Raw genomic sequence first — 25,017 nt, 5'->3', positions numbered from 1 at the left:
TAAACTTAGCAATAATACCTCACTTCCTTTGTTTAGATAGTTAATGTAGAATGTGATCGCCACACTGACCTCTATGGAACTCAACCAGTCACCAAATGCCATTCTGAAAAAGGCCCCTTTACATTCTGCCAGTTAGTCAATCTTATATGCAGTTGAAACTTTATTGCTGGAACAGCACAGCAGGTCAGGCAGCATCCAGGGAACAGGAGATTCGACGTTTCGGGCACAGGCCCTTCTTCAGGAATGAGCAGAGAGTGTTCAGCAGGAGAAGATAAAAGGTAGGGAGGAGGGACTTGGAGGAGGGGAGTTGGAAATGTGATAGGTGGAAAGAGGTCAAGGTGAGGGTGATAGGTCGGAGTAGGGTGGAGGCGGAGAGGTCAAGAAGAAGACTGCAGGTCAGGAAGGCGGTGCCGGGCTGGAAGGATCCGGCTGAGACAAGTTGGGGGGAGGGGGGATGAAGAAACTGGTGAAGTCCAAGTTCATCCCCTGCGGTTGGAGGGTTCCCAGTCGGAAGATAAGACGCTCCTCCTCCGACCGTCGGGTTGTTGTGGTTTGGCGGTGGATGAGTCCAATGACCTGCATATCCTCGGTGGAGTGGGAGGGGGAGTTGAAATGCTGTGCCACAGGTTGGTTGGGTTGGTTCGTCCGGGTGGCCCAGAGGTGCTCCCTGAATCGCTCCGCAAGTAGGCGGCCTGTCTCCCCAATATAGAGGAGGCCACACCGGCTGCAGCGGATGCAGTAGATGATGTGGGTGGAGGTGCAGGTGAATCTGTGACGGATATGGAAGTTTCCCTTGGGGCCTTGGAGAGAAGTGAGGGGGGAGGTGTGGTGCAACACTTGCGCCCACACCTCCCCCCTCACTTCTCTCCAAGGCCCCAAGGGAAACTTCCATATCCGCCACAGATTCACCTGCACCTCCACCCACATCATCTACTGCATCCGCTGCAGCCGGTGTGGCCTCCTCTATATTGGGGAGACAGGCCGCCTACTTGCGGAGCGATTCAGGGAGCACCTCTGGGCCACCCGGACGAACCAACCCAACCAACCTGTGGCACAGCATTTCAACTCCCCCTCCCACTCCACCGAGGATATGCAGGTCATTGGACTCATCCACCGCCAAACCACAACAACCCGACGGTCGGAGGAGGAGCGTCTTATCTTCCGACTGGGAACCCTCCAACCGCAGGGGATGAACTTGGACTTCACCAGTTTCTTCATCCCCCCTCCCCCCACCTTGTCTCAGCCGGATCCTTCCAGCCCGGCACCGCCTTCCTGACCTGCAGTCTTCTTCTTGACCTCTCCGCCTCCACCCTACTCCGACCTATCACCCTCACCTTGACCTCTTTCCACCTATCACATTTCCAACTCCCCTCCTCCAAGTCCCTCCTCCCTACCTTTTATCTTCTCCTGCTGAACACTCTCTGCTCATTCCTGAAGAAGGGCCTGTGCCCGAAACGTCGAATCTCCTGTTCCCTGGATGCTGCCTGACCTGCTGTGCTGTTCCAGCAATAAAGTTTCAACTTTGATCTCCAGCATCTGCAGACCTCACTTTCTCCTCGAAGATTTCAATCTTATATGCATGCCAGTACCATGCCCCTATCACCACGGGCTCTTATCTTATTGAACAGCCTCCTCTGCAGCACCTTGTCAAAGACCTTTTGGAAGTCGAAAAATAGATCATGTCCACTGGCTTTCCTTTGTCTATCTTGTTTGTGACCTCCTCAAAGAATTCTAACAGATTTGTCAGGCTTAACCTCCCCTTGACGAAACTGTAGTGATGCATCCATATTTTACCATGTACTTCTAAGTACTTCACAATCATCTCCTTAATACAGTTGGTTCTGCTATAACGTGTGTTTCTTCAACACAAATTAGCTATAACGCAGTTGAAGCGTTTAGACCATTATTTGCAGAACGCGAACTTTCCTTACCTGTATTGGCTGTAATTCTGGTCCCATTGATTTGAACGGTGCTGCGTTCTTATAACGATTTTCTTATAACGTGGAAATGGAACTAACAGAACAGACTGTAAAGGAAGGAATCTCTGCGGTGGGGGTGGGAGGGGGGGCGCAGTGACCATAACTTGATCGAATTCTCTGTGCAGTTTGGGAGGGAGAAGCTTGAATCAGCTGTAACGATATTATAGTTGAGTAAAGGTAACTACAGAGACATGAGAGAGGAGCTGGCTAGAGTTGATTGGAAGGGGAAGAGGCTCAAACAGGGAAGACAGTGGAGCAGCAATGGGAAGAGATTCTGGAGGTAATTTGAGAGGCACAGCAGAAATTCATCCCAAGGAAGAAGAAATCTTCTAAGAGGAGGACTAGGCAATGGTGGCCACTAAACGCACCTCAGCCCCCTGACTCTATCAAAGTTCTGGTCTGCTACGGGTGTCATTCACTGTGAAGACACTTGAAAAACACCATTTCAATTTCTTTGCTGTTTCTTTCTGCCCCGCCTCATTTTCTAGTGGTCCAGTGTCCACTCTTACCTGTTTTATATTCTTTTATATGTCTACAAAAAAACTCTGCAATCTTCTTGTATATTACTAGCTTTTCACCTTGCTGGTTTTTGCCAAATTATATATTTTTCTTTTTATTTTATGCCTTATCAGCCATGTTTGCCTTGTTCTCCCCTTGTATATTTCTTCTTCCTTGGGATGAATTTCTGCTGTCCCTCCCGAATTACCCTCAGAAACTCCTGCCATTACTGCTCCACCATCTTCACTGCGAGGTTCTCCTTCCAATCAACTCTGGCCAGCTCCTCCCTCACGTCTCTGTAATTACCTTTACTCAATTGTACTATCATTATATGATTCAAGCTTCTTCATCTCAAACTGCAGGGTGAATTCTATCACATTATCGCCACTGGGTTTCCTTCATCTTAAGCTCCCTAATCAAGTCTACCTCATTGCACATCACCAAATCCAGAATTGACTGCTGCCCAGTGGGCTCGACCATGAGCTGCTCAAAAATAAACCATCGCATAGATTTTTCACGAATTCCTTTTCTTGGGATCCTCTACCAACCTGACTTTCCCAGTCCATCTGCAAATTGCGGTCACCCCCAATTATTGCCTTTCTTTCATGTCTTTTTGAACTTTTGATTTTAATTTCTGCCCCATTCTGCTACATTTAGAAGTCTGTTCATAACTTCCTTCACGATCTTTTTTCCTTTGTGGTTCCTCAACTCTATCCACTCTTCACTTTCAGATTCTTCATCTTCTATCCTATATCACTTCTCGCTATCAATTTAATTTCATTTCTTATTAACAGAACATCCCCAATCCCTTTGCCCCTCTGTCCTTTTGATAGAATTTGTATCCTTTGGATAGCTAGTTCCCAATCCTGATTTCCTCGCAGCCACATCTCTGTGATACCCATAACATCAGACCTGCCAATTTTAATCTGTGACAGAGCTTCATTTACCTTGTTTCATACATTGCGTGTGTTTAAGTACAACACCCTCAGTCTTGTGTTTACTGCTCCCCTTATCATAGCTGTCCCCTTATTTGCTGTGCCTAAAATTAGATTCCTGACCCTTTCTATACTCTCTGTCCTGTTGCTTGTTCTGGAAACTTTAATAATGTTTCCTGAGACGTCCTCCCCTTTAGCATTTTCCATAATTTTCCATGCAACTGAAACCACCATCCCCACACACTATTTAGTTTAAGGTCTTGTTTAACTACTTGATAGCCAGCAAAATTAAACTGTGGCTCTGATGAATCCCCAGATGCAGTGCAAATGTCCATTGATGCTGGATGCAGTGAGTTTGAGATCCAAACAAAATCTCAGATGTGACTATCTCAAAGCAGTATTGAAGTTCTTCTACATTTGGCACCAGTCCAGTGATCAAACTTTCTTTATATACTGCCTATAGATTTGAAAATCTTCCTGAAAATTAAAAAATTCAAACTGGCGTAGGTAAACTAGTGTTGGCACGGAGCTGTAAATGCTTCTTTTAAAATTAAATCTTGAAAGAGAGTAGCAAGATCTGAGCAAATCTTATTGTCAGTATCTGCTTCCACAACATTGAACATCTGGTTATTGTGGCAGGGCACATCACAAAGGCTTTTGGTTTCATGTAACAGCATGTGTGGAAGGTAAGTTCTCCCACACGCCATTAATTGTTGGCTGATTACTTATAGGGTCCAAGGGGACCACCAGGAGTGGATGGAACGTTTGGTAAACCAGGGACAAAGGGACAAAAGGTAAGACTTGCAAATTTTGAGAAGTAATTAAGTATGAAGATCCATGGTAATGTATATCCAATTCACTGGCTCCAATAAACTATTAAGATATTTAAAATCCCATTAAAATTATCTGTTCCATTAAATTATAATGTATTTTCCCTTCAACTTCAGTTACTTCATTGCATTTATGCATTTACACTTCCAATTTCATCCCCAATCACTCTTGCAAACATCATACTTAAACATGTAACATTGTTATTGCATTGAATATTTTGCTAAGTTCCTTTCTTTGCATCCATATATTTTAACCTGGATAAGGTTTTCTGAAATCTACCCAGGGTTCCTCTTCCCTTTTACCATAGATTCATTTTCTTCCTTATTTGCACTTTTATTTCTCTACCTATCTGTTTTGGAGACTGATTTGTTCACTCTCTCTCTCTTACCACATTGTAAATTCAATTTTTAAAGCCTTTCAATTTTTCACTAACCAGGGCAAACACAGGTTCAGCACTGTCCATTTTATTGGTGGTGTGTTTGTTTTTAAGCATCGCTGAAGATCAAAAAGAGTTTAATGCCAGTGCCAGGATGAGCAAATATTCTTAAAAATGAAAATAAAATAGGCTGCTCTCTTGATTTTGTATTAGGTTGTCTTTTTGTCTGTACCCAGGCAGCAGTTCATATCTGTTCAAGTTTAAGAAACCAAATGGTGTGTTGGTAAAGGAGTCTGGCCCCACTAGATGTTTGTTTCCTGCAGTCTGCCAGCTTGCAGAAGAACAAAAGCTAATCTACATAGAATATATAGATTTTTCAGGCTTTTGCAAATATTTTAGCCACATTAGCTTTAATAAGTACCAGTCCAGGTGAGATTACCATGATGGACTTTCCTTCTTAATCTCTCCACTTGCCTGAGGTGTGGTGACCCTCAGGTTAAACCACAGTCATCTCTCTCTAATGAGAGAGCAGGACTATAGCCTTGTTGGACTATGGCAACTTTAATTATTGTTAAGTAATTGTTGACAGCATTCACTCACTAATGAGTGCGATTGTCTACCTAGGAGATTCCTTGTCGCTGGTCTTGAGTTCTGTGGATCCTTGCATGGCTGACCAGCCTAATCCTTGAGCCACATCTCCAACCACATCTTTGGCAGCTGTTTCCTGGAGGTTGAATTGGTCCTTAGGCTTGGTATCATTGGCGTTCCTTTCTCTGGTTCCTTTTCCATTCTTCCTCTTGCCCATGGGCTTTCTTGAAAAATTGTGACGCTTCATACAGAAATTTCCTCCAAGTCGGTTTCTTCTGACCGAGGATTTGCCATACATTGGTGTCAATGTTGCGTTTCTGGAGGGAGGTCTTCAGGGAGTTTTTGAAATGCTTCCTTAGTCCTCCTCTTGTTCCAGTACCTTCTTTGTACTGGACAAAGAAGATTTGCTTTGGTAGTCAGGACTCAGGCAGCCTAAGGACGCAGTCAGCCGAGTGAAATTGGTTTCGGTTGATCATGGCCTCAATGCTGGTGCTATTTGATGCTTCAAGGACAGTGATGTTAGCACACTTGTCCATCCAGCTGCTCTGAAGAAGCCATTTCAAACAGTATTGATGATACTTCTCAAAGGTCTTGAGGTGGCATCTATATATAGTGCAAGTTTCTGAGCCATATAGAAGAGTTGGAAGATGATTTTCTTATACACAAGAATTTTGATATCAGCATAGATGTCACGATCATCAAAGACTCGCATCTTTTGGCATCCAAAAGTGACACGCATAGATTGGATGTGATGCTGAATCTCCAGGTTGATATTAACCTTCGACAAGAGAGAGCTTCCCAGGTAAGGGAAATATTCCACATTGTGGGAGGATTTCTCAATTGTTGTTGTTAATGGACTAGGAATTTACTGGGATGGGTTGGTAAAGGATTTGAGTCTTCTTGAGGATGAGGCTAAGAACAATTCTTCAGACTGCTTCTACTAAGGCATTAAGTGAGGCTTGGACATTGTTTTCCAAGAGAGTGGAGATGACATTGTCATCCCCATATATTCCACGAATTACGTTATTGTTATTTGCTTCTTGGATTCCAACCAGTTGAAAGTTAGAAAGTTTTCTGTCCATCCTGCAGACAATGTCCACACCATTGGGAAGCATAGTCTTGACAAGATGAAGTATGGTTTCATTGAAGATGGAGAAAAGGTTTAAGGGCAATAACACATCCTGCTTGATCGATTCTGTCGTATTACTATCAGTGAGGACCATCACCAGCATCTTGACACAGATGAAATGGAGAATGTTGATGGATTTTACTGAATGGCCAATCTTTGACAATGTTATAGACCAGACCAAACCCTCACAAAATATATTAAGACAATTCACAGGACCACAAGTTTACATAATTTTTAAAGGTAAACGTAAAGTGTTGTGTCCGGATCCAATTCAATTTGTCGAACTACCTGGCTTGAGGCAAAACACACTTTGTTTTCACACTGTAGTTAAAATACAAACAGAAGAAAGAAGAATTGGAAAAATGTAATTCTACTGGAAAGCTTAACAGAATAATAAACTATTTAACTACTAGACAGCAGCTGTTCCAAAATAGTAACATCTCATAAACTCACCCATGTCAAAGACAAAATTCAGTAAACTAGATTGCCTCACATGCAATTCCAACAGCAGGAAGAGAACCTCAGCTTTTAGCTGTAACAGAGAGGGGAATAAGATCATCCACATCCAGCTTCATGACCTGCTGAAAGCTAAAACTAAAAATGCTGGTTCTGTGAGAGCTTGACTCATTCAGGCTGCATCATTGTTCCAACTTTTAAAAAAAAACCAAGACCTCACAAGCTGTTTACTTTGTTGACTGAGAACAGACTGCTTATACCTCTGCCTCAACCTCTCTTTATAAAGGAAACTGGGCAAAATACACCTCTTGCAGCCATAGTATTGTCACAACAAGGTCTTCCATAGCACTTCCCAAACTGACTGAGGTAAAAGCCTTGGTCAGTTCAACAAAGACCATGTAGAGTGGTTGGTGTTATTCCTGGCACTTCTCTTGAAGTTGTTGAGCAGTGAAAATCATGTCCATAGTTCCATGTCTGGCCAGAAATCTAGCCAGGATTCAAGGGATGATCTTCCCAATGATGGAGAGCAGGAAGATTCCCTGGTCATTTCCACTGTTCACTTTACCTCCTTTCTTGAAGATGGTGGTGATGGCAGCAGCCCTGAGATCAGCAGGAATTTCTTCTTTATCCCAGATTTCAGGAGCAGTTGATGGAGATCTGCTCTGTGTTGGTCCTCCAAGTTCAAAAATCTCTGCTGGAATTCCATCGACGCCTGTGATTTTTCTATCCTTCATGTATCTCATGAAGACTTCAACCTCTCCCATGGTGGGAATGCAAGCTGACCTTTAATGGTAATTTGGGGGATTTCCTCAATGACGTCTTTGTCGACAATTAGATCGTGGTTTAGAAGTTCTTTGAAGTGTTCTCTCAACAGTGTTAATTTTAATGGAGTGGAGGAAATCTGGAAACTGAAGACAGCCATCACCTCATGCTGTGAAGAAACCATCAGCTACGTGACCAGGAAACACCAAGACTAGCTCGATGAGAATAACTACATCATCCAAGGACATGTCGACAAGAAGAGGAAAGCTCTCTGTGCCTGGAAAAATGACGACATCAGTGAGGCAAAGAGCAGAACTCATCAAACTGGAAAGGCAGAGTTATAAAGAAAACTAGGGAAATCAAGAAACAGTTGTGGACTGAGAAAGCGAAGAAGTTGCAACTCCTTGCACACAATTATGACATCTGGGGCTTCTTCATTCCCACCATGGCAGTACACGGACCCAACACCCTTGGCCTCAAACCAGTGTGGGGTAAGGATGGAACCATTTTGAGAGACATCAGGCTGTTAAGTGTGTGTGGATTGTAATGAGCCTTATGATCAATGCAAGACCCGGTAATATGTATGGAAGTTGTTAACACATTGATTGTTCCAGAAAGTTCTGCAAATAACGAATGATTGCTCAAATTTGCATCAGTTGGCCAAAGCTCTAAATATGCTATTGGTTGATAAAAATGACTGAATGAAGCCAACAAAATGCAAATATGTTGCACTCCCGTGCAAAATGAAGAATTCCACAGGAAGCTGTGGATCCTTTTCTGGGAAGTTGGCTTTAAGAAAAAAGGGTCTGAATCATGGATGTTTGTGATTTCTCAATCTGTGTTGCCAGTGAACAAATGCTTCATCAGCTTTGTGTATGTGGTAAACTTAGACTGAGGTCTTGTAGAAAGTAGCCTGTACTGTCTCATTTTAACATATGGGCAAAACTGTTGCTAATGATTTTGTATCCTTTTCAGTGATTTTGCATTCAGTAGCAACTTTGTATTTTACTTAAGAAAAGTCAATATCATGTCTTTGTTGACAGGGTGATCAAGGACGGATTGGCTTGCCAGGTCTTCAGGGAGCAAAGGTAAATATTAAATGTTGAAATGTCACATTGATTGCCCATCCGTATTTACACTGAGAGCAATTGTTGGGTTGCTTGTTGTGCCAACTTGTATCAAAGCTCAATCATATAAAACAGTGGTGATGGCAGCAGCCCTGAGATCAGCGGGGATTTCTTCTTTAGCCCCGATTTTCAGGAATAGATGATGGAGAAATTAAATCATGTGTATTTGAGACCAACTGAGATGAGGCACTTTCATGAATATTGCCAGACTACAAACTGTGGTACTTATTGAATTCAGTTTACAATTTGCCAGCATGAAATTCACGTTCATGATGTCGGTTTTTAGTCCAGTAACAAATCTACCATACCACTACGAGGTGATAAACATATAATATAGCTTTGTATGAAACTTCTCTGAAATTCACCTTAACCACATAATCTTACAGAAAATGTTCTCCAAACAGGCCCAACTGTGGATCATGTAGTCTTTGTCTGTGTGTGGTCCCCTTGACCACATATAGGGGTCATAGCCTTGGCTCTGTTGTAGTACACTGACCTCTGAAACAGAAGTCCAAACCTGAAAGATACTGCTTTTTGACAATGAGCAAAGGAAGTATCCTAGCCAATATTTATTTTTCCACACACGTCACTGAAACAGTTTATCTGGTTCCTATCTCATTGCTGATTTTGCGATATTGCTACGTGCAAATTGGCTGCAGCATTTTCTTATCCTAGAACAGCTATGACATTTAAAAACTGCTTAACTGGCAGGAAAATGCTTAGGGATGACCCCGAGGCTGTGGAAGTGCTTTATAATTGAAAGTAGTTCCTTTCCTTATCTTAATTTTATTGTATTTTCTTGTATTTTACTTTTCTTCTGAAAACCGTATGTGGAGATGTGTACCAAGATCATAGGAGATAAAATGATAGAAGAAAGTGTGACTGCATCAGGTTCAAACACATTGGGGAAAATAGGATTTAGTATCGGCCCTGGCCTTTTTTCAAAGATTAGTTGATCAGACAAAATGCCGTTTTGAAAGTGACCTGGAGAAGTGAACTGCAAAAAATTGAAAATCTCTTTGTTTTCTTTTCTCATGAGCAGAGTGGTTTAGTTCTCCAAAAATTGCTGAGTGAAAACACAGACCTAAATGCACTGTGCACCTCTTCCTGAATTAGTTATATTGAAGAAATGAATTTTTAGGTGAGGCAAATTGACATGAGTGAACAGCACAACTGTCCATAAGATGTGTGATATTGTTGTTTTTCAGGGAGATCATGGATTACCAGGACCTCCGGGAGCTCCAGGTCAGCCTGGAAAGCCAGGACCCCAAGGTCCACCTGGTCTTCCAGGTCCTCCTGGACCAACCAGCAATGGCGGTTACAACTTTGGATTTGAGGTAATTCATGTTGATGGGCTGGTGACTAACTCAATAAAAATGTCTTGGGATCAAAATTGAATGCATTTATCCAAAAAGCAATTCTATGTTAGTTTTTTTCTCATTTAATTCAGACCATTAATAATTCAAAGTTAACTCCAGAAAACATAAGGAAATAGCTAAAGGTTAGAAAGGAAAGAGTGGTTATTGGATAAATTACATGTATGTTGGTTGGATGGGTGGAAATACTAGAAGAAATATTTTTGAGTTTGGACTTGCCTCCACTGCTGTTTGTGACGGACAAAACATTTGTGGATTGAGAAATTTGATGTTGGGTGGTTAGACTTCCAGATGATACAAGACAGTGTTGGGATGTGGGTGGATTCAGAGGGAACAGCTCATAAAAAGTGTGCCATCAGGAAAAATGGCAGAGGAAATGTATCATAGAAAAATGTAAAATATTGTATTTAGGAAGAGCAAATAAATCAGAGCTGGACTGGATTTGACCAGGTGCCAGAGTCCCTGCCTCCCAAACTCCAGCAGGAAAGTCAGAGGCAAGCTTTAACCCCTGCTCCACTGGTTTATCCCACAGGAATTTAACAGATTGAGGGGGGTCAGTTTCTCTGAGGAGAGACCTCTTAGCACTTTCTGAACAGGAAGTCTCTTCTCTGGGAACAGTGGGCCGTCATAAGACGCAGCAGTGTTACTGGGAATGGTGAGCTATGCCCCAATATGGAACAGTTACCCAAATCCTGATGCTGAGGAACTATGGTGTGAGCTAACTAGGGGACAATGACTCGCATCAAGGCAATTAGACAGAATGGCCCCTATGAGGAGAGCCAGGATAGATGGGCAAAGGGGAGGGGGAAACCAAGGTAGGGGAGACTTGTTGGTAGAGTGTGGTGATGGAGGAGTGGAGGGGGAGCAGTGGTTTTCAAAGGACCAAATAAGAAACACATCGACCTCTGTCCGCCACCACCCCATACAAAGCTGCCAGGTAAGTCATTGTTGTTACTGCTTAAACCGCAGCAGCAGTGGGAAGGGTTCCTTATCTGGTCATTAACTGGTGGTTTAAGGACCTTAATTTGCTCGCAGGCAACAGAGACACTTGTAATCCTCTCCACCCCCCCCCCCCCCCCGGTCACTACCATTGGTAAAATTGCAATGGACTGGCAGGTAGTTGGTAGGCAAGTTGCCCACAGCACTTTACAGTAGTATCCATCCCCCACAAGAGGCATAACGTTCTTCCGTATAACTCATCTTTAAATGACCAAGGATGAAACTGAATGAGCTCTAGGAGTCTCTGAGGACACTCAGCACTCAATATGTCCAACTAAAAACCAACAAAGTCAAGAGGACGTAGAACCGCATAGTCAGAGAAAGTAATGGCCATATTGTACAGTGCTCTTACTGTGTGCTGCTGTGATCTCAGCAAAAGGGAATTATTTGAGTCTGATTCTGAAGGCTGACCAAGAGAATCCTCAGAGAAAGTTGTATTCCTGCCTTATTCCACTGACAGAATCAAAGCTTTCTTTATCTCAATACTGTACTTTGCAGCAAAGACTATCTCAGGGCCTCACTTTCGGCAACAAACTATAACAGTTCCCTCCAGCAATACAGTGCCCACTAGCCATTCGGTTGATATTGATGCTCAGACTTTAAAATAATGTTATTACATGCCGTTGAGCAAGTGGGACTCAAACCCAAGATTCCTGGCTCAGAGGCAGGGACACTCCCACTGCACCACAAGAATTGTTGCATTTCCTTTCCTGGCATGAAAATGCAATGTCATTCCATCCTGCACTCACTGTTATAACTTCCCCCCTCTACTAAAACTACAGGAACGAGGTTTCCATTTGAAGCTGATGTTCCTGTTTGATTTTAATGGTGACACACGCAGGAACAGGGCAGTCAGCCTTCCGAGTTGCATTATTTGGACAGGTAGCTGAGCTTTTGGAGGTGAGGACACCTTGCTGAGGTGAGCCATGACACCCCACACTGACTGAAGAATAAAAATAAATTGGAGTGATGCAATTTAAAAAAAAATTAAATTGGCTGTTTGCCTAATGCAATCATTTTCTACACAAATTAATTTCGGAGGCACTCTGTTATTTAAATTATAAGCTTCAGTCCATCTCCTTAAAGCCAGCAATACTGCCTGCTGTTAGAGTTCAAATCACATAACTCTGTCTTTTATGTCTTATTATTACACTAGTCCATCTTGAGCAGGCATGTTGGTGTCACAGTCAATCGGAAATTCTGGAAGTGATGTTGAATAATGAGACAGTAGACCAGCTCCCTTTTCCAATGTCTCCATCTCTTACACAGCCTCAGTACATCAGTCTCGTCTCTGAAGTTTAGCTTGCTTGAAATTTGAATTTCATTTGAAGAAAAAAATCAGAGTGTGCGAGAGCAAGTGTCCAAATTCCGAAAGGCTGCACATCAAATCATAGAATGTTCACAGCATGGATTATAATGAATAATCTAGTCAAGTTAGAACAAAAATGTAGCACCACATAAAGTAATGGTAAGCCAGAGAAAAAGTTCAAAGATGATTCTACTGTTATGCTATAGTTTTGGAAACGCAGGTCCAGATGTTTGCTCCCAGGTCAGGTGCACAGAGACACAGGAATTCCAAGCTTTGTGGGCCTGATCTTTAGAAATGGATGCACCACTGTGAGGTTTTAATTAATGAGTGTACTTCTGATTCACACTTAGGCCTACCTTCACAATTCCAAATGGCACCTGCTCTCCATCGTAGATGGCCCAGGTTGCATCCAGAAAAATGCAAAATTTAAAGGCTAGTTCTTACTGGACCTACTCTGCAAATGTCAGATTTTACACCTTCAAGGCCCACAAAATCTCATTTCAGTGGAGAAGATTTCATTAGGTAGATATCTCTGTAAGATGCATCAATCCTGATCCAACCCTTTTCCTGCCCCAGCAAAAATGGGAAAAGCCGATTTTCGGGGTGGAACTTGCAATTTTCTGGGTTACTCCAGCATTTGTATCCTGCTGAGAGGCTGTCCATTGTGGTGAAAATGCAGGCCTTGCAATTAGGAACAGAGAAACAAACAGGATTCAACGTTCCATTAATAGTTAAGTTCAGTTAATGTTAACTAATGTTAAATGTTAAAGTTAATTAATGCAGTTAATTAACAGACAGTAAGATTAACTGATTACTGTATTTTCCGAATACCAACTGTTGTTGTAAATTCACATAGCCAGACCAAAGTAAACCTGTTTGACACTTGGCGGCTGTTTGCTCATGCAGGATCTCACATATTACAAGATTTGATACTCCACTGGGAAAATCCACAGAGCTCTTTCTGCCTTGCTGTCATTAACAAGCAAGAAGTGCAAAAGGCCCCTGTCACTGCGTGTCAATGAAGTCTCCCTTCTAACAGGATTGGAGCAGTGCTGCGGAATTTGCTGTGCTTTGTTGGGACAAAACTATCCTTGAGCAATAGTACAAATCAGGACATATTGACTGTCTGATTTGAATTCTGCCTGATTTATTTTTCAACAGTGAATTCATTAGTTGTCCATTTTTTGTGAATGAGGTCTTTGGACTATAGATTAATAGCTCAAAACATTCTGCCAGATTTTCTTCCCTGACATATTGTTACCCTCTCCTGTGCCTAAGTGCAGTTTATGTTTGTACAAGATACCTGATGGGCTGGGATACAAAACAATGAAAGTCAAAAATCAACTGACAATTAAAGAATGTCAAGGGACCAGAATTCTCCCTTTCTTCTTCCAGGTTTGGGGGAGGTGTCCTTAACAGCAAGACTCCCTTGACACTGCCAGTGGGAAATCTGCTAGATCAAATCCAAGTCAGGTACTTGCACAGTAACCTGAAGTATTTCTGATCCCAAGTCAGTGGGGCTCCCCCTCCCCTTAATCTGCTCGCTAATTTGAAGCCACAGTGGGAAGCATGATCTCATCAAAGGCCCAGGCTGCTGGCTAAGCAGCAGAGCTGGAGACCAAGAGCAGCAGCAATGTTTTATAGTTTCAAGGGGTTAGAGTTGTTATTGTGGGGAAAAGGGATCGGATGTTTAGAGGATAGATCAGCGGGTAACTTTCAGCAGTCACACCTTGCTGTCCATCTTTGCCTCCAGATTTGGGATTCTCAAACACCCTCTTTCCCCCAACTTGGCTGACAAGCTACCCCTGCTGTAACAGTTGACAAGGCTATCTATTCTCTCACCTACTGAGAACAATCAGACCGTGGCCAGTTGAGGTTATTAGGTAGTTGTTAAAGAGTCATAGAAATATACAGCACGAAACAGTCCCTTCAGTCCAACTCGTCCATGCCGACAATATATCCTAAATTAATCTAGTCCCATTTGCCAGAACTTGGCCCATATCCCTCAATACCCATCCAGATGCCTTTTAAATGTTGTAATTGTACCAGCCTCTGCCACTTCCTCTGGCAGCTCATTCTATACACGCACCACTCTGCATGAAGAAGTTGCCCCTTGGTCCCTTTTAAATCTTTCCCCTCTCAATTTAAACCTATGTCCTCCAATTTTGGACTCCCCTACCCTGGGGAAAAGATGTTGGCCATTCATTGTATCTATGCACCTCATGATTTTATAACCTTAATAAGGTCACCCCTCAGCTTCCAACATTCCAGAGAAGAAAGCCCCAGCCTATTCAGCCTCCCCCAACAGCTCAAACCCTCGATCCTGGCAACAAGCTTGTGCATCTTTTCTGAACCTTTAACAACATTTTTACCATAGCAAGGAAACCAGAATTGAATGCAGTATTCCAAAAGTGACCTAACCAATGTTTCGTTCAGCCTAATTGATTGCCAGAAGATCGGAAAGGTCAACTATGGCCTTCCCAACTAAAATGTAATTTCTGAAGGGCTGGGAAATTTGTGGTTATCTGCTTGGTTCCAAACCCACCTGATAATTTCCCCTTCCCTGCGCCACCACCCCCGCTTCTGGATGAATCCACTTCCAGCCAAGCTTTTCAAAATAAGATAAAGAAAACGGTTTGTTACAAAGTTATAAAGTGAGGTATTCTCCCTGGATTGAATAAAATTGATATTAAAGCTGAAAATCAGACCTTGAAAATATTTCTATGAATAATTTATTTGCAGCATTTGTTATATCCAATAGATTTCACTAATAATTCACCCACATACCCTCTTTCACACCATATTTTAGGTTTAATATATGAAATTCAAGCACTTAATTTCACATAGTATCATTATGCTCAAATACTTTGACCCAAAATATTTCATTTCTCAATGAGTTGAATTTGCCTTACTTGGATTGACTTTAATTATATTTACAATTGTTAGCACATGATTTCTGCCAATCTCCACTACCTCAGTGTCACACTCAAAATTCTGGAGATTAAAATCTATGTCTGCTCTTAATGCCTCATTATTTGTCAATACTTTGAAAGTGTTATCATCAGTGTCAGGGTCTATGTAAGAATCTTCCCAGCTGCTGAACAATTTGGGCATCGGTGTGAAAGTTAGCAACCTAAACTGAGATTAACACTAGAGAGATTCTCAATATCAAGAGTGAGAAGTCCCACTTTACAACCAAGCAAGACGGGAATCTTGTCACTGAGTGGCGAGAGGCCTGTTTTCATTTATTTGTATGCTTTAACATCTCATCATTAGTTAATCTCACCTCACTAATGTGCGCTTTCCCATTCTTTCACCTGTCAGATAAAAACTAAAGAGCAACAATTCCTGACATAAAAGTCTGCGTGGTTACCTGGCAACTCCAGCTCACCACTACCCCCTCCAGTCTTACCAAATCTCAGAGTACACTCTGTGGGAACCTCCATGCATTGACATTGGCACATACCTTGACCAGCCTCACTGCACCATTATGGCTTCTCCGATCCACTTACTGTAAGGATCTACACTGCTGTGCTGCACTTTGGAGCACACCAGTAGCTTTCATTGTAATGCTGGTACAAGGACACTTGAAATGCAGGGACAGGCACCCAGCTCATGGATTGGACCAGGCTGCAGCTCAGGGCTTCTCCAATCTTTTACCACCCACACAATTTGTACCTACTTGGGCACTCAAATCATCCCTGTCTTGCCGTTTGCTGCAGTTGTATTTCTGCACTTTGACCCCTCAGTCAGAAATTAAGGGCTCACAGTACTTCTGTCTTGCTGTGTAGCACAGACTCAAAGTCAGGCAAGTTGTCATGGTTGTCAGCAGTGATCAGTCAAAAGAGTGGATATCGAGTCATAGAGATGTACAGCACGAAAACAGACCCGTCAGTCCAACTCGTCCATGCCGACCAGATATCCCAACCCAATCCAGTCCCCCCTGTCAGCACCCAGCCTATATCCCCCTAACCCTTCCTATTCACATACCCATCCAGATGCCTTTTAAATGTTGCAATTGTCCTAGCCTCCACCACTGCCTCTGGCAGCTCATTTCAAACACATACCACCCTTTGCATGAAAACGTTGCCTCTTAAGTCCCTTTTATATCTTTCCCCTCTCACCCTAAGCCTATGCCTCTAGTTCTGGAATTCCCCACCCCAGGGAAAAGACTTTGTCTATTTATCCTACCCATGCCCCTCATGATTTTATAAACCTCTATAAGGTCACCCCTCAGCCTCTGACGCTCCAGGGATAACAGCCCTAGCCCATTAAACCTCTCCCTATAACTCAAATCCTTCAACCCTGGCAACATCCTTGTAAATCTTTTCTGAACTCTTTCAAGTTTCACAACATCTTTCCAACAGTGGCCTAACCAATGTCCTGTACAGTCACAACATGACCTCTCAACTCCTGTACTCAATACTCTGACCAATAAAGGAAAGCATATCAAACGCCTTCTTCACTATCCTACCTGTGACTTCACTTTCAAGGAGCTATGAACCTGCACTCCAAGGTTTCCTTGTCCAGCACCATTCTCAAGGACCTTACCATTAAGTGTATAAGTCCTGCTAAGATTTGCTTTCCCAAAATGCAGCATCTCGCATTTATCTGAATTAAACTCCATCTGCCACTTCTCAGCCCATTGGCCCATCTGATCAAGATCCCGTTGTAATCTGAGGTTACCTTCTTTGCTGTCCACTACACCAGTTTTGGTGTCATCAGCAAACTTACTAACTATACCTCTTATGCTCACATCCAAGTCATTTATATAAATGATGAAAAGTATTGGACCCAGCACCGATCCTTGTGGCACTCCACTGGTCACAGGCCTCCAGTCTGAAAAACAACCTTCCACCACTACCCTCTGTCTTCTACTTTGAGCCAGTTCTGTATCCAGATGGCAAGTTCTCCCTATATTCCATGAGATCTAACATGTTCCTTGCTACGTCAATTTCACATCTGCAACAAGTACCAGCAGCCTCTGCAATAAACATACAATACATGCATCTGCCAAATGGCAATACCTCAAAGTCTCAGCAGATTAATCCTCAGTAAAGTCTTCAGTCAGGGGCATTGTCTGCTATCAACCCAGGTTTGGACATGGTCAGTCAGCTACTCAGAGTGGTCAGGATCAGGGAATGTGTACTACTACTGCCATCGTTAGTTCTGCAGGTCCGAGGAGTCGCACTGGGTTATTCGTAGAGCTGCACCAAGATCAGTTTTGAGTCCAGCCACCCATTGGTCAGGCTGATCATCCACGTTGGTCAGCTTGATAGGCAATAGTAAGTCTTGCGAGTCAGCTGAACGAAAGTCAAGTTGATTTTATCTGAAGCCGCCATTGTGGTAGGGAAGTAGAGAAAGACATTCTGGGCTTGGAAGCATGCTGAGATGGAATGGGGATTTGTGAAGGGGGATATCTCAGCATATAAATTGTGGAACTAATAATGCATTGCCAGTCACCACTACCCTGGCCTCGGCTGGGATACAGGGTGGCCTGATAGTTTACATGCCTACCTTGCAGGGCCAGGAATCAGGGGTAATTCTGAGAGATTATGTCATAATTCAAAGAGGCATGAGGAAACCTGTGGAAGCTCAGTACTGATGGGCTCGACAGGAAGAATACTTCCTTCCCCAAAGGGGGTTTTTATGATAATTCATGAATGTCTCACATTTATAGTTCAGATTTATTAATTGAATTCAAACACTGTGATGGTTTTTGAACCCATGAACAGTACTCTGGGCCTCTGGATTACTAAGAGTTGAAAGGTATAGTGCTGGGAAAGCACAGCAGGTCAGGCAGCATCCAAGAAGCCGGAGACTTGACGTTTTGGGCAAAAGCCCTTCATCAGGATTACTAGGCCATTGACATTGCCATTAAGCCAGAATGGATGGTTAATGATAGTTAAAGCATAGCTACGTTATAGTATCAGTACAGCAGTGTGTAGACAAAGCCTTGCTATTCCATTCCATGGGTTCAAATTTGATGCCAACTCCCTTTGACATGTCCCACAAGTCTGGTTTGAGATTGGCCCAACAAACTAACAGACAACAAACATTTTGCTTTTATGTAGAGAGAGAATGAAGAAAAGCTGCTTGACCTCCATAAAGGACATCTAACAGAAAAGAAATCTCAGTGAGAAAAGTGATTGTAAAATAATGCTCCCAACACTCAAGCCCCAATCTCTTTTCAGTGTGGTGACATTTCCCAAGTCTTTCCAAAGTTTCTAATCAAAACACCGTTTATCGATTTTAGCCCACAGGAAAATTTCTTTTGTGTCAGATAACTGCTTCATTAAAAGCTTCCAGACAATTTAGACTCAATAGCAATATGCTGGTAAGATATGCATTATTTAGAATGCTCTCAATGGCTGTCATGTAAACAGAGGTAACCGTTGAATGGAAATGATATCTGCATTCTGGTGAGATTTACCTCTAGCACATTGTGCTAAAATCTGATTGTTCATGTGGAGCTTGTTAATGTGAAAATTGTAGAAGTGGAAGTTGTTGAGGGGAGTGTATGTTGAGGTGTTTTAACCTGGGTGGGCAGTATGGCTGATGTTCATATAAGGCTGGATTTCTGCTTCAAATGAAAAAGCTTCAACATTTGCATCCTCATTCTAATGCACACCAGGAAGTGGTCTGTTTCCTACTCAATGTTGTAGTATACTATACAAAGTTGAAACGGATTTTGTTTCTCATTACTCAAGTATGCTGAAGAATTTGTGCTCGGCGTTTTAAAATTGCATGCTCACATTTTAAACTGATTATTTCTTTTTAATTGGTCATATTTTAATTTGTTCAATATCTGTCTCTATCCCAACAGGATATGGAAATCTCTGGAGCTTTTGGACTACCCGGAATACCAGGAAAGCCTGGATCACCAGGACTGCCAGGGCTCCCAGTAAGAATATTAAATATGTACATGACTTATAATCTAGAAAACTGATTTTAGTATCATAAACTCAGGAGCAGGGGATTTAAAGAAATAATTCCTTGGTTGCCTACACTTAATTCAATGAAAAATCCATGGGTCTTTTATTTCATCTGCATTTGCTTGCCCCCAAATGCAGATGAAACATTGCAGTTGTTTGCAGTGGCCAAAATCCACAAACTAGCATTCATAAGTTAATAATCCTTCAACGTACCTGAAGGTCACTGTTGACAAGAAACTAAGAAAATACTGTGCCATATGGATATAAATGTGGTGGCGACAAGACCAAGTCAGAAGCTGGATGTTCTACAGCATGTAGCGCATCTGCTGACTCCTGAGAGCCTGTCACCTATTTACACAGTATACAAGTCAGGAGTGTGATGCAAAACTCCCCAATTACCTCTATGGGTATGGCTTGAACCGCACTCAAGAAATTGGATACCATCCAGAACGAAGCAAGCTGCTTGATTGGCACCTCATCCACCACCTTAAACATTCACTCCCTCAAACATTGCTGCATACATAAAATCTATAAGATGCACTGACCCAACTTAACAAGCATCCTTTGACTGCACTTTCCAAACCTGCGACTTCTACCACCTAGAAGGAGAAGAGCAGCAGAAAAAGCCAGAAACTAAGTTTTTGTCCAAACCTCATGCCATCCTGATTTGGAACTATATCACCATTCCTTTACTGTTGCTGAGTTAATGTCCTGGAATTCCTTTCCTAACAGCACTGTGGGTGTACTTATGGGTAATAACAGTTCAAGAAGGCAGCTCACTACCACCATTTTAAGGCTAATTGAGGAGGAATAACATTTGTTCCAAGTGGTGCCCATATTGCATTGAAAGAACAAAAATAAATAAATTGAGTCGGTTCCTCTAATTAGTTGAAAACAAGGGGGAAATAATTAATTGATTTTAACTTGCAAAACTTACACTGTTAAAATGAGGCTGAAGATAATCTTAAAAGTGCTGAGATGTATGTGAATATATAGATTAAGAGAGTTAAGTGTTAAAACCTTATTAACACCCAAAAGATAATGAGTTTGTCATTAGTACCTTGTCATTAGTGTGTAAAATGACTAAATCATGTAAAATCAGTATTGATAGAACATCAAAGGTTGGAATCATAACATTAAGGGATCCCAGAGGTCATGACTTTAAATCCCATTGAACCGAGCCGTGGATCTGAATGTAATAAATCTGCTCAGTTATGGGCTGGCGGCAGAGAAAATAACCCTGAATGCTGCCAAATTATCAAACGGCTACTATCAGGACACAAAGTTAGTTTTGGTGTTTGTCTGCAGGCAACACTAGCAAGACATGTTCGCCATTACAATCAGTCACATAATATGGGCCAGCATTTTAGGAGTCGAAGGTCCCCTTTCATAATTGGATTTTTACAACAATCCAGCAACTGTCTCATCACTGATGAGCTAAAAATTATAAATTTAGGATCTCATGGTTGCTCATCCAGTACCATAACTGCTGGGTAGAAACAGACCTTCTGATCACATGATCCCCTTCCTTGAGGAAAATGACTGACTACCTCTAAACCATCACCCAGAGAAGACTGAATTAATCAAACCTCTGTGAAGGATTACAAGCCCAGACTGACTAAACAAGACCCTTGCAAAAGTATAGAATTGTGCTTTCCCATCACACAATGGCAATGTAGTTGTGACTCAAAGCTGCTTTGCAGACTATGGAGCTTCCTTGTGCCTGCAGGCTTCAAATATTTGTACAACAAGTTACCTCACTGTCTCTTTGTTTGTAGGGTGTAAAGGGCGAACCAGGTTCTCCAGGTGACAAAGTAAGTGCGACCTATTTAAGAGATCTTTTAAAACTCCATGTTTCTCTCATTATGACTTTCTGAGCAGAAAAGATTGGAACAGAACCACAACAAAGATTGGACCTGCAGAGGGTAGTGGGAGGATGGGGATCTTGAATTTCCAAAACATCAGTGAAGTGAAAGCAGACTTTTCAAAAGCACAAAAAATACCGCAATGTAAGGTTCTACAGTCTGAAGTGCAAGTGGATTACATGTATATAATGACATATAATGACATATACTTCCTCTCCACAAACTCCACAAGTTCTGAAAACTTTTCAGAACTTTCTGTCCTTTTTAAATGAACATTTTCATTGTTGTTATGGGAACTGTCACAATGTTACTGCATCCTCTGGCCATTATGTAGAGCAGGCCTCTGAAGTCATTGCTTCCATCTCATTTGGTTATAAAGAAAGTATATCATCTGACTGTGGGCACGAGCTCTAGCAATTGTTTGTCAAGATAAAATGCATTTTCTTTGGATATTGTCTTTGCAGTTGATTCTATTAACCTCCCTCACAGTCACTTTAAAATGCGATTTAGGAGTTGTAGTATAATACAAAAGCCTAAACATAATCTCCATGCTGGACAGTGACCTCTGTTACTGTCTGTCTCTACATCTATCTCCTTCTGCCTCAACTATTCTGAAACTCGGTTCATGGTTTCATAATTTTAAGGTTCCATTTGTGCAATGCTGCTGTAGCTGACTTCACCCCTCTATAAGCCATTCGAAGCCCCATACTCCCATTCACCACCTTCCTCTCCAGCTTGTGGTTTAGTGTGAACTGACTGCACTGTTCTTGTCTTGCCTCAGCCATTAGATCTTTGGAACCTGCACACTTACTCTGTTCAACTAATACCGGGTTCTCCTCAGTTTCCTGTCTGTCTTCTAAACCGTTTATTCAGCTACTATGCCCCTTCTCATGTCAACTCTACACCCCACCCTTTCACAAACTTTCTCAAAAATCTTCTTCTTTGCACATGCCTTCAAAATCACCTGGAAACCCCCACCTACAAATTTAAAGAATGTTGGAAAGGGGGACTGGAAATTCTGTTCCTCAGTTCCACCTAAAATTGAGAGTTGAAGGGGGAGAAAGTTGAAACATTTGGATGGATTGGAATGCCTCACCCACTTGCAGTGGAACGACACCTGGTCATGCAAATGTGGGGTCAGGGTCTGGGCCCTTTCTGATCCTGCAGTGGAGTTCTCCAACTGAGGTTTCCCCAGTTACACCCTCAGTTACACGCAGTCGTGAGTCTGCCTTGTGTGTAGAATGAGTCTCTGCCCAGCCAACTGGGGCTGGGATTGAATCCCTGGTTACTGGGTTCTGCTTTGAAGAGGAGAATCTTCCTGAGGTGTTGTTTAGAAAAGAAACGTATCCCTTGTTAATAATGGACAACAGTAAAGATCTGGCAGAGTAATTGTGCCCATTAGAATCCTGAAATGCCTTGGGATTGGGGGAAGGGGGTTGCTGGGCTGTCCGTATTACTTTTTTGAGACCAAGAGAACAGCTGTGGAGTTTTCTTGTGAACTATCTATAACTCTTGAGAGCACAGAACAATGATGCAGGAAACTTGGCAGTCGTTATTATGATGGATTTATGCTCATTCAGCTGCCACTATTCAGTTTAATAATGGGATGGAGATTATTTTGTATAAACACAGGCATTGTACAACATTACTCTGAACAAGAGTGATCCCTGAACTAGTTTGTATCATTTAAAAAAATTGGAGAGGAATCTTCTCAATTTTTGTTCCCAATTTGACCTGATTTGTATTGTTGTGACTTCTCTCCCAGGAGTTCAGATAGTTTTTAGGTGTGATGGAAAGGGCATGTTTGATATACAAGGAATCATAGTTGTGTTGGACAAGCTAGATGGACCAGTGAGTGTTTGCCTGTCCATCAGTATATGTACATTTATATAAAGCTGCCAGGTTCCTGTCATCTAACTCATCCTTCCTTGAGCTGGCTGTCAAGCAGATGTGTGAACGTGAGACAAACTGACGTTCCTTTGATTTCCTTCTCTCCTACTCAGAAGTGGCTTCATAAAGGATGCTATCTGACGCAGCCTTGGTTAAGAAAATCCTGTCCTTCAAATTAATGATGGAATCCCACCTGATATCTCATCTCATAGAGTCATAGAAAGTCAAAGCCTTTCCCTTGTCTGTGAGGATAAGTCGGGGGTCTGATGGAATACTTTTCACTTGCTTTAATGAGTGCAACTGTTAAAACAATCAGGAGGCTCAACATTAGGCAGTGTGCTTTGATAAAGTATGTTTCAAATAAAACACCACTGACAAAATGATGCACTTGAAGCCGCGTCCCTCTATGTTAGCCCATGTAACATACTCCACATCCTCCAGGCTCTTGTTAAGACCGATGCCTTGAAACTTATTAACAACACTTAGTATGTACGTTGTTATGATATCTCAGACTAACAAATAGTGTGCACTCTATGCTTGCTTATATTACTGTTACATTTGATACAATGCTAACTGGCTGACTGCCTGGAACTGAGGTGGAGTCAGGTTTAATTAAGGGATTCAAAAGTATATCATCTGACTGTGGGCAAGAGCTCTAGCAATTGTTTGCCAAGACAAATGCATTATCTTTGGATATTGTCATTGCCACTGTTGTCCATTATTAACAAGGGATTCCATTAACCTCCCTCGCAGTCACTTTAGGCTGTGGTTTAGGAGCTGTGGTATAATACCAAAGCCTAAACATAATCTCCATGCTTGACAGTGACTTCTGCTTCTGTCTGTCTGTCTCTACATCTATCTCCTTCTGCCTCAACTATACTGAAACTCTGGTTCATGGTTTCATAATTTTAAGGTTCCATTTATGCAATGCTGCTATATTTGAAAAGAAATGCGCAGAGGTATGAGGATAACGCAGAAGATTGGCACCAGATAATCATGCTCATTATTGGTGCTCAAATGAACTAGTGCGGGCACACCAGGCCAGATGGACTCTTACTGCTCCATCAATCTCCAGAATCAATGTGAAAAAGCCATGGGTGCTTGGGGTGATCAAAGTAGAGGATGAAGGTGTTCAGAATGCTGGCCTTCATTGCTCAGTCCTTTGAGCATAGGTGTTGGGACGCAATGTTCAGATTGTACATGTCTTTGGTCAGGCCTCTCCTGGAGTAGTGTGCAGTTCTGGTCACACTGATATAGGAAGCATGTTATTAAGCTAGAGTGGGTTCAGAAAAGATTTACCAGAATGTTGCCAAGAATGAAGGGTTTGCATAAAAAATAGATTGGAATATCTGGGACTTTTTCCACTGGAGCATAGGAGGTTTGAGATGTGACCTTATTGAGGTTTATAAAATCATGAGGGGTATAGATAAGGTGAATGACAAGGGTCTTTTCCCTAGGGTGGGGGAGTTCAAAACTAGGGGCATATTTTTAAGGTGAGAGGAGAAAAATTTTAAATGGACACGAGGGGCATTTTTTTTCACAGGGTGATTAGTGTGTGGAAAGAACTACCAGAGAAAGTGATGGATGCAGGTTCAGTTACAGTGTTTAAAAGATATTTGGATTAGTTCAAGAATAGGAAAGTTTAGAAGGAATATGAGCCAAGCATGGGCAGGTGAGACTAGTTTAGTTTGGGAACATGGTCGGTGTGGACTGGCTGGACTGAGCAGTCTGTTTCCAGGCTCTCTGACTCTATGACAAGAATCCATGGTCTGATGTTGTTGAACCTATCATCCAGTGCTGAATTCTGTGAAATGCCTAAGTGGAAAATGAAGTATTGTTCCTCCAACTTGTATTCAGCGGAGACAAGCCCAGCCTGAGCAAGCTTTCCTCATCAGCTAACCTGCTCATTCCAGGTATCAATGTAACAAACCTTCTGTGATCTGACTCCAATGCTTCCTTAAT

The 25,017-nt window shown here is 42.2% G+C and overlaps 1 protein-coding gene across 3 annotated transcripts in view; it reads left to right on the top strand.

Moving 5' to 3' along the window:
- The window catches only part of LOC122549324 (collagen alpha-1(XV) chain-like), a 265,827-nt gene that overhangs the window by 168,284 nt on the left and 72,526 nt on the right, over positions 1–25,017 (top strand). For all 3 annotated transcript variants that reach the window (XM_043688956.2, XM_043688955.2, XM_043688954.2), the window contains 5 exons: positions 4,144–4,206; positions 8,598–8,642; positions 9,890–10,018; positions 19,192–19,269; positions 21,079–21,114. In XM_043688956.2, coding sequence (XP_043544891.1) covers positions 4,144–4,206; positions 8,598–8,642; positions 9,890–10,018; positions 19,192–19,269; positions 21,079–21,114 — 351 coding nt within the window. The remainder of the gene's footprint in view (positions 1–4,143; positions 4,207–8,597; positions 8,643–9,889; positions 10,019–19,191; positions 19,270–21,078; positions 21,115–25,017) is intronic.

The sequence above is a fragment of the Chiloscyllium plagiosum genome, unplaced genomic scaffold (assembly GCF_037043375.1).
Source record: "Chiloscyllium plagiosum isolate Xiang-an unplaced genomic scaffold, Cpla_swu_hap1 HiC_scaffold_4, whole genome shotgun sequence".
Classification (NCBI taxonomy): Eukaryota; Metazoa; Chordata; class Chondrichthyes; order Orectolobiformes; family Hemiscylliidae; genus Chiloscyllium; species Chiloscyllium plagiosum.
The sequence above is the reverse complement of the archived record's forward strand: the minus strand, read 5'-3'. Positions and strand labels throughout refer to the sequence as shown.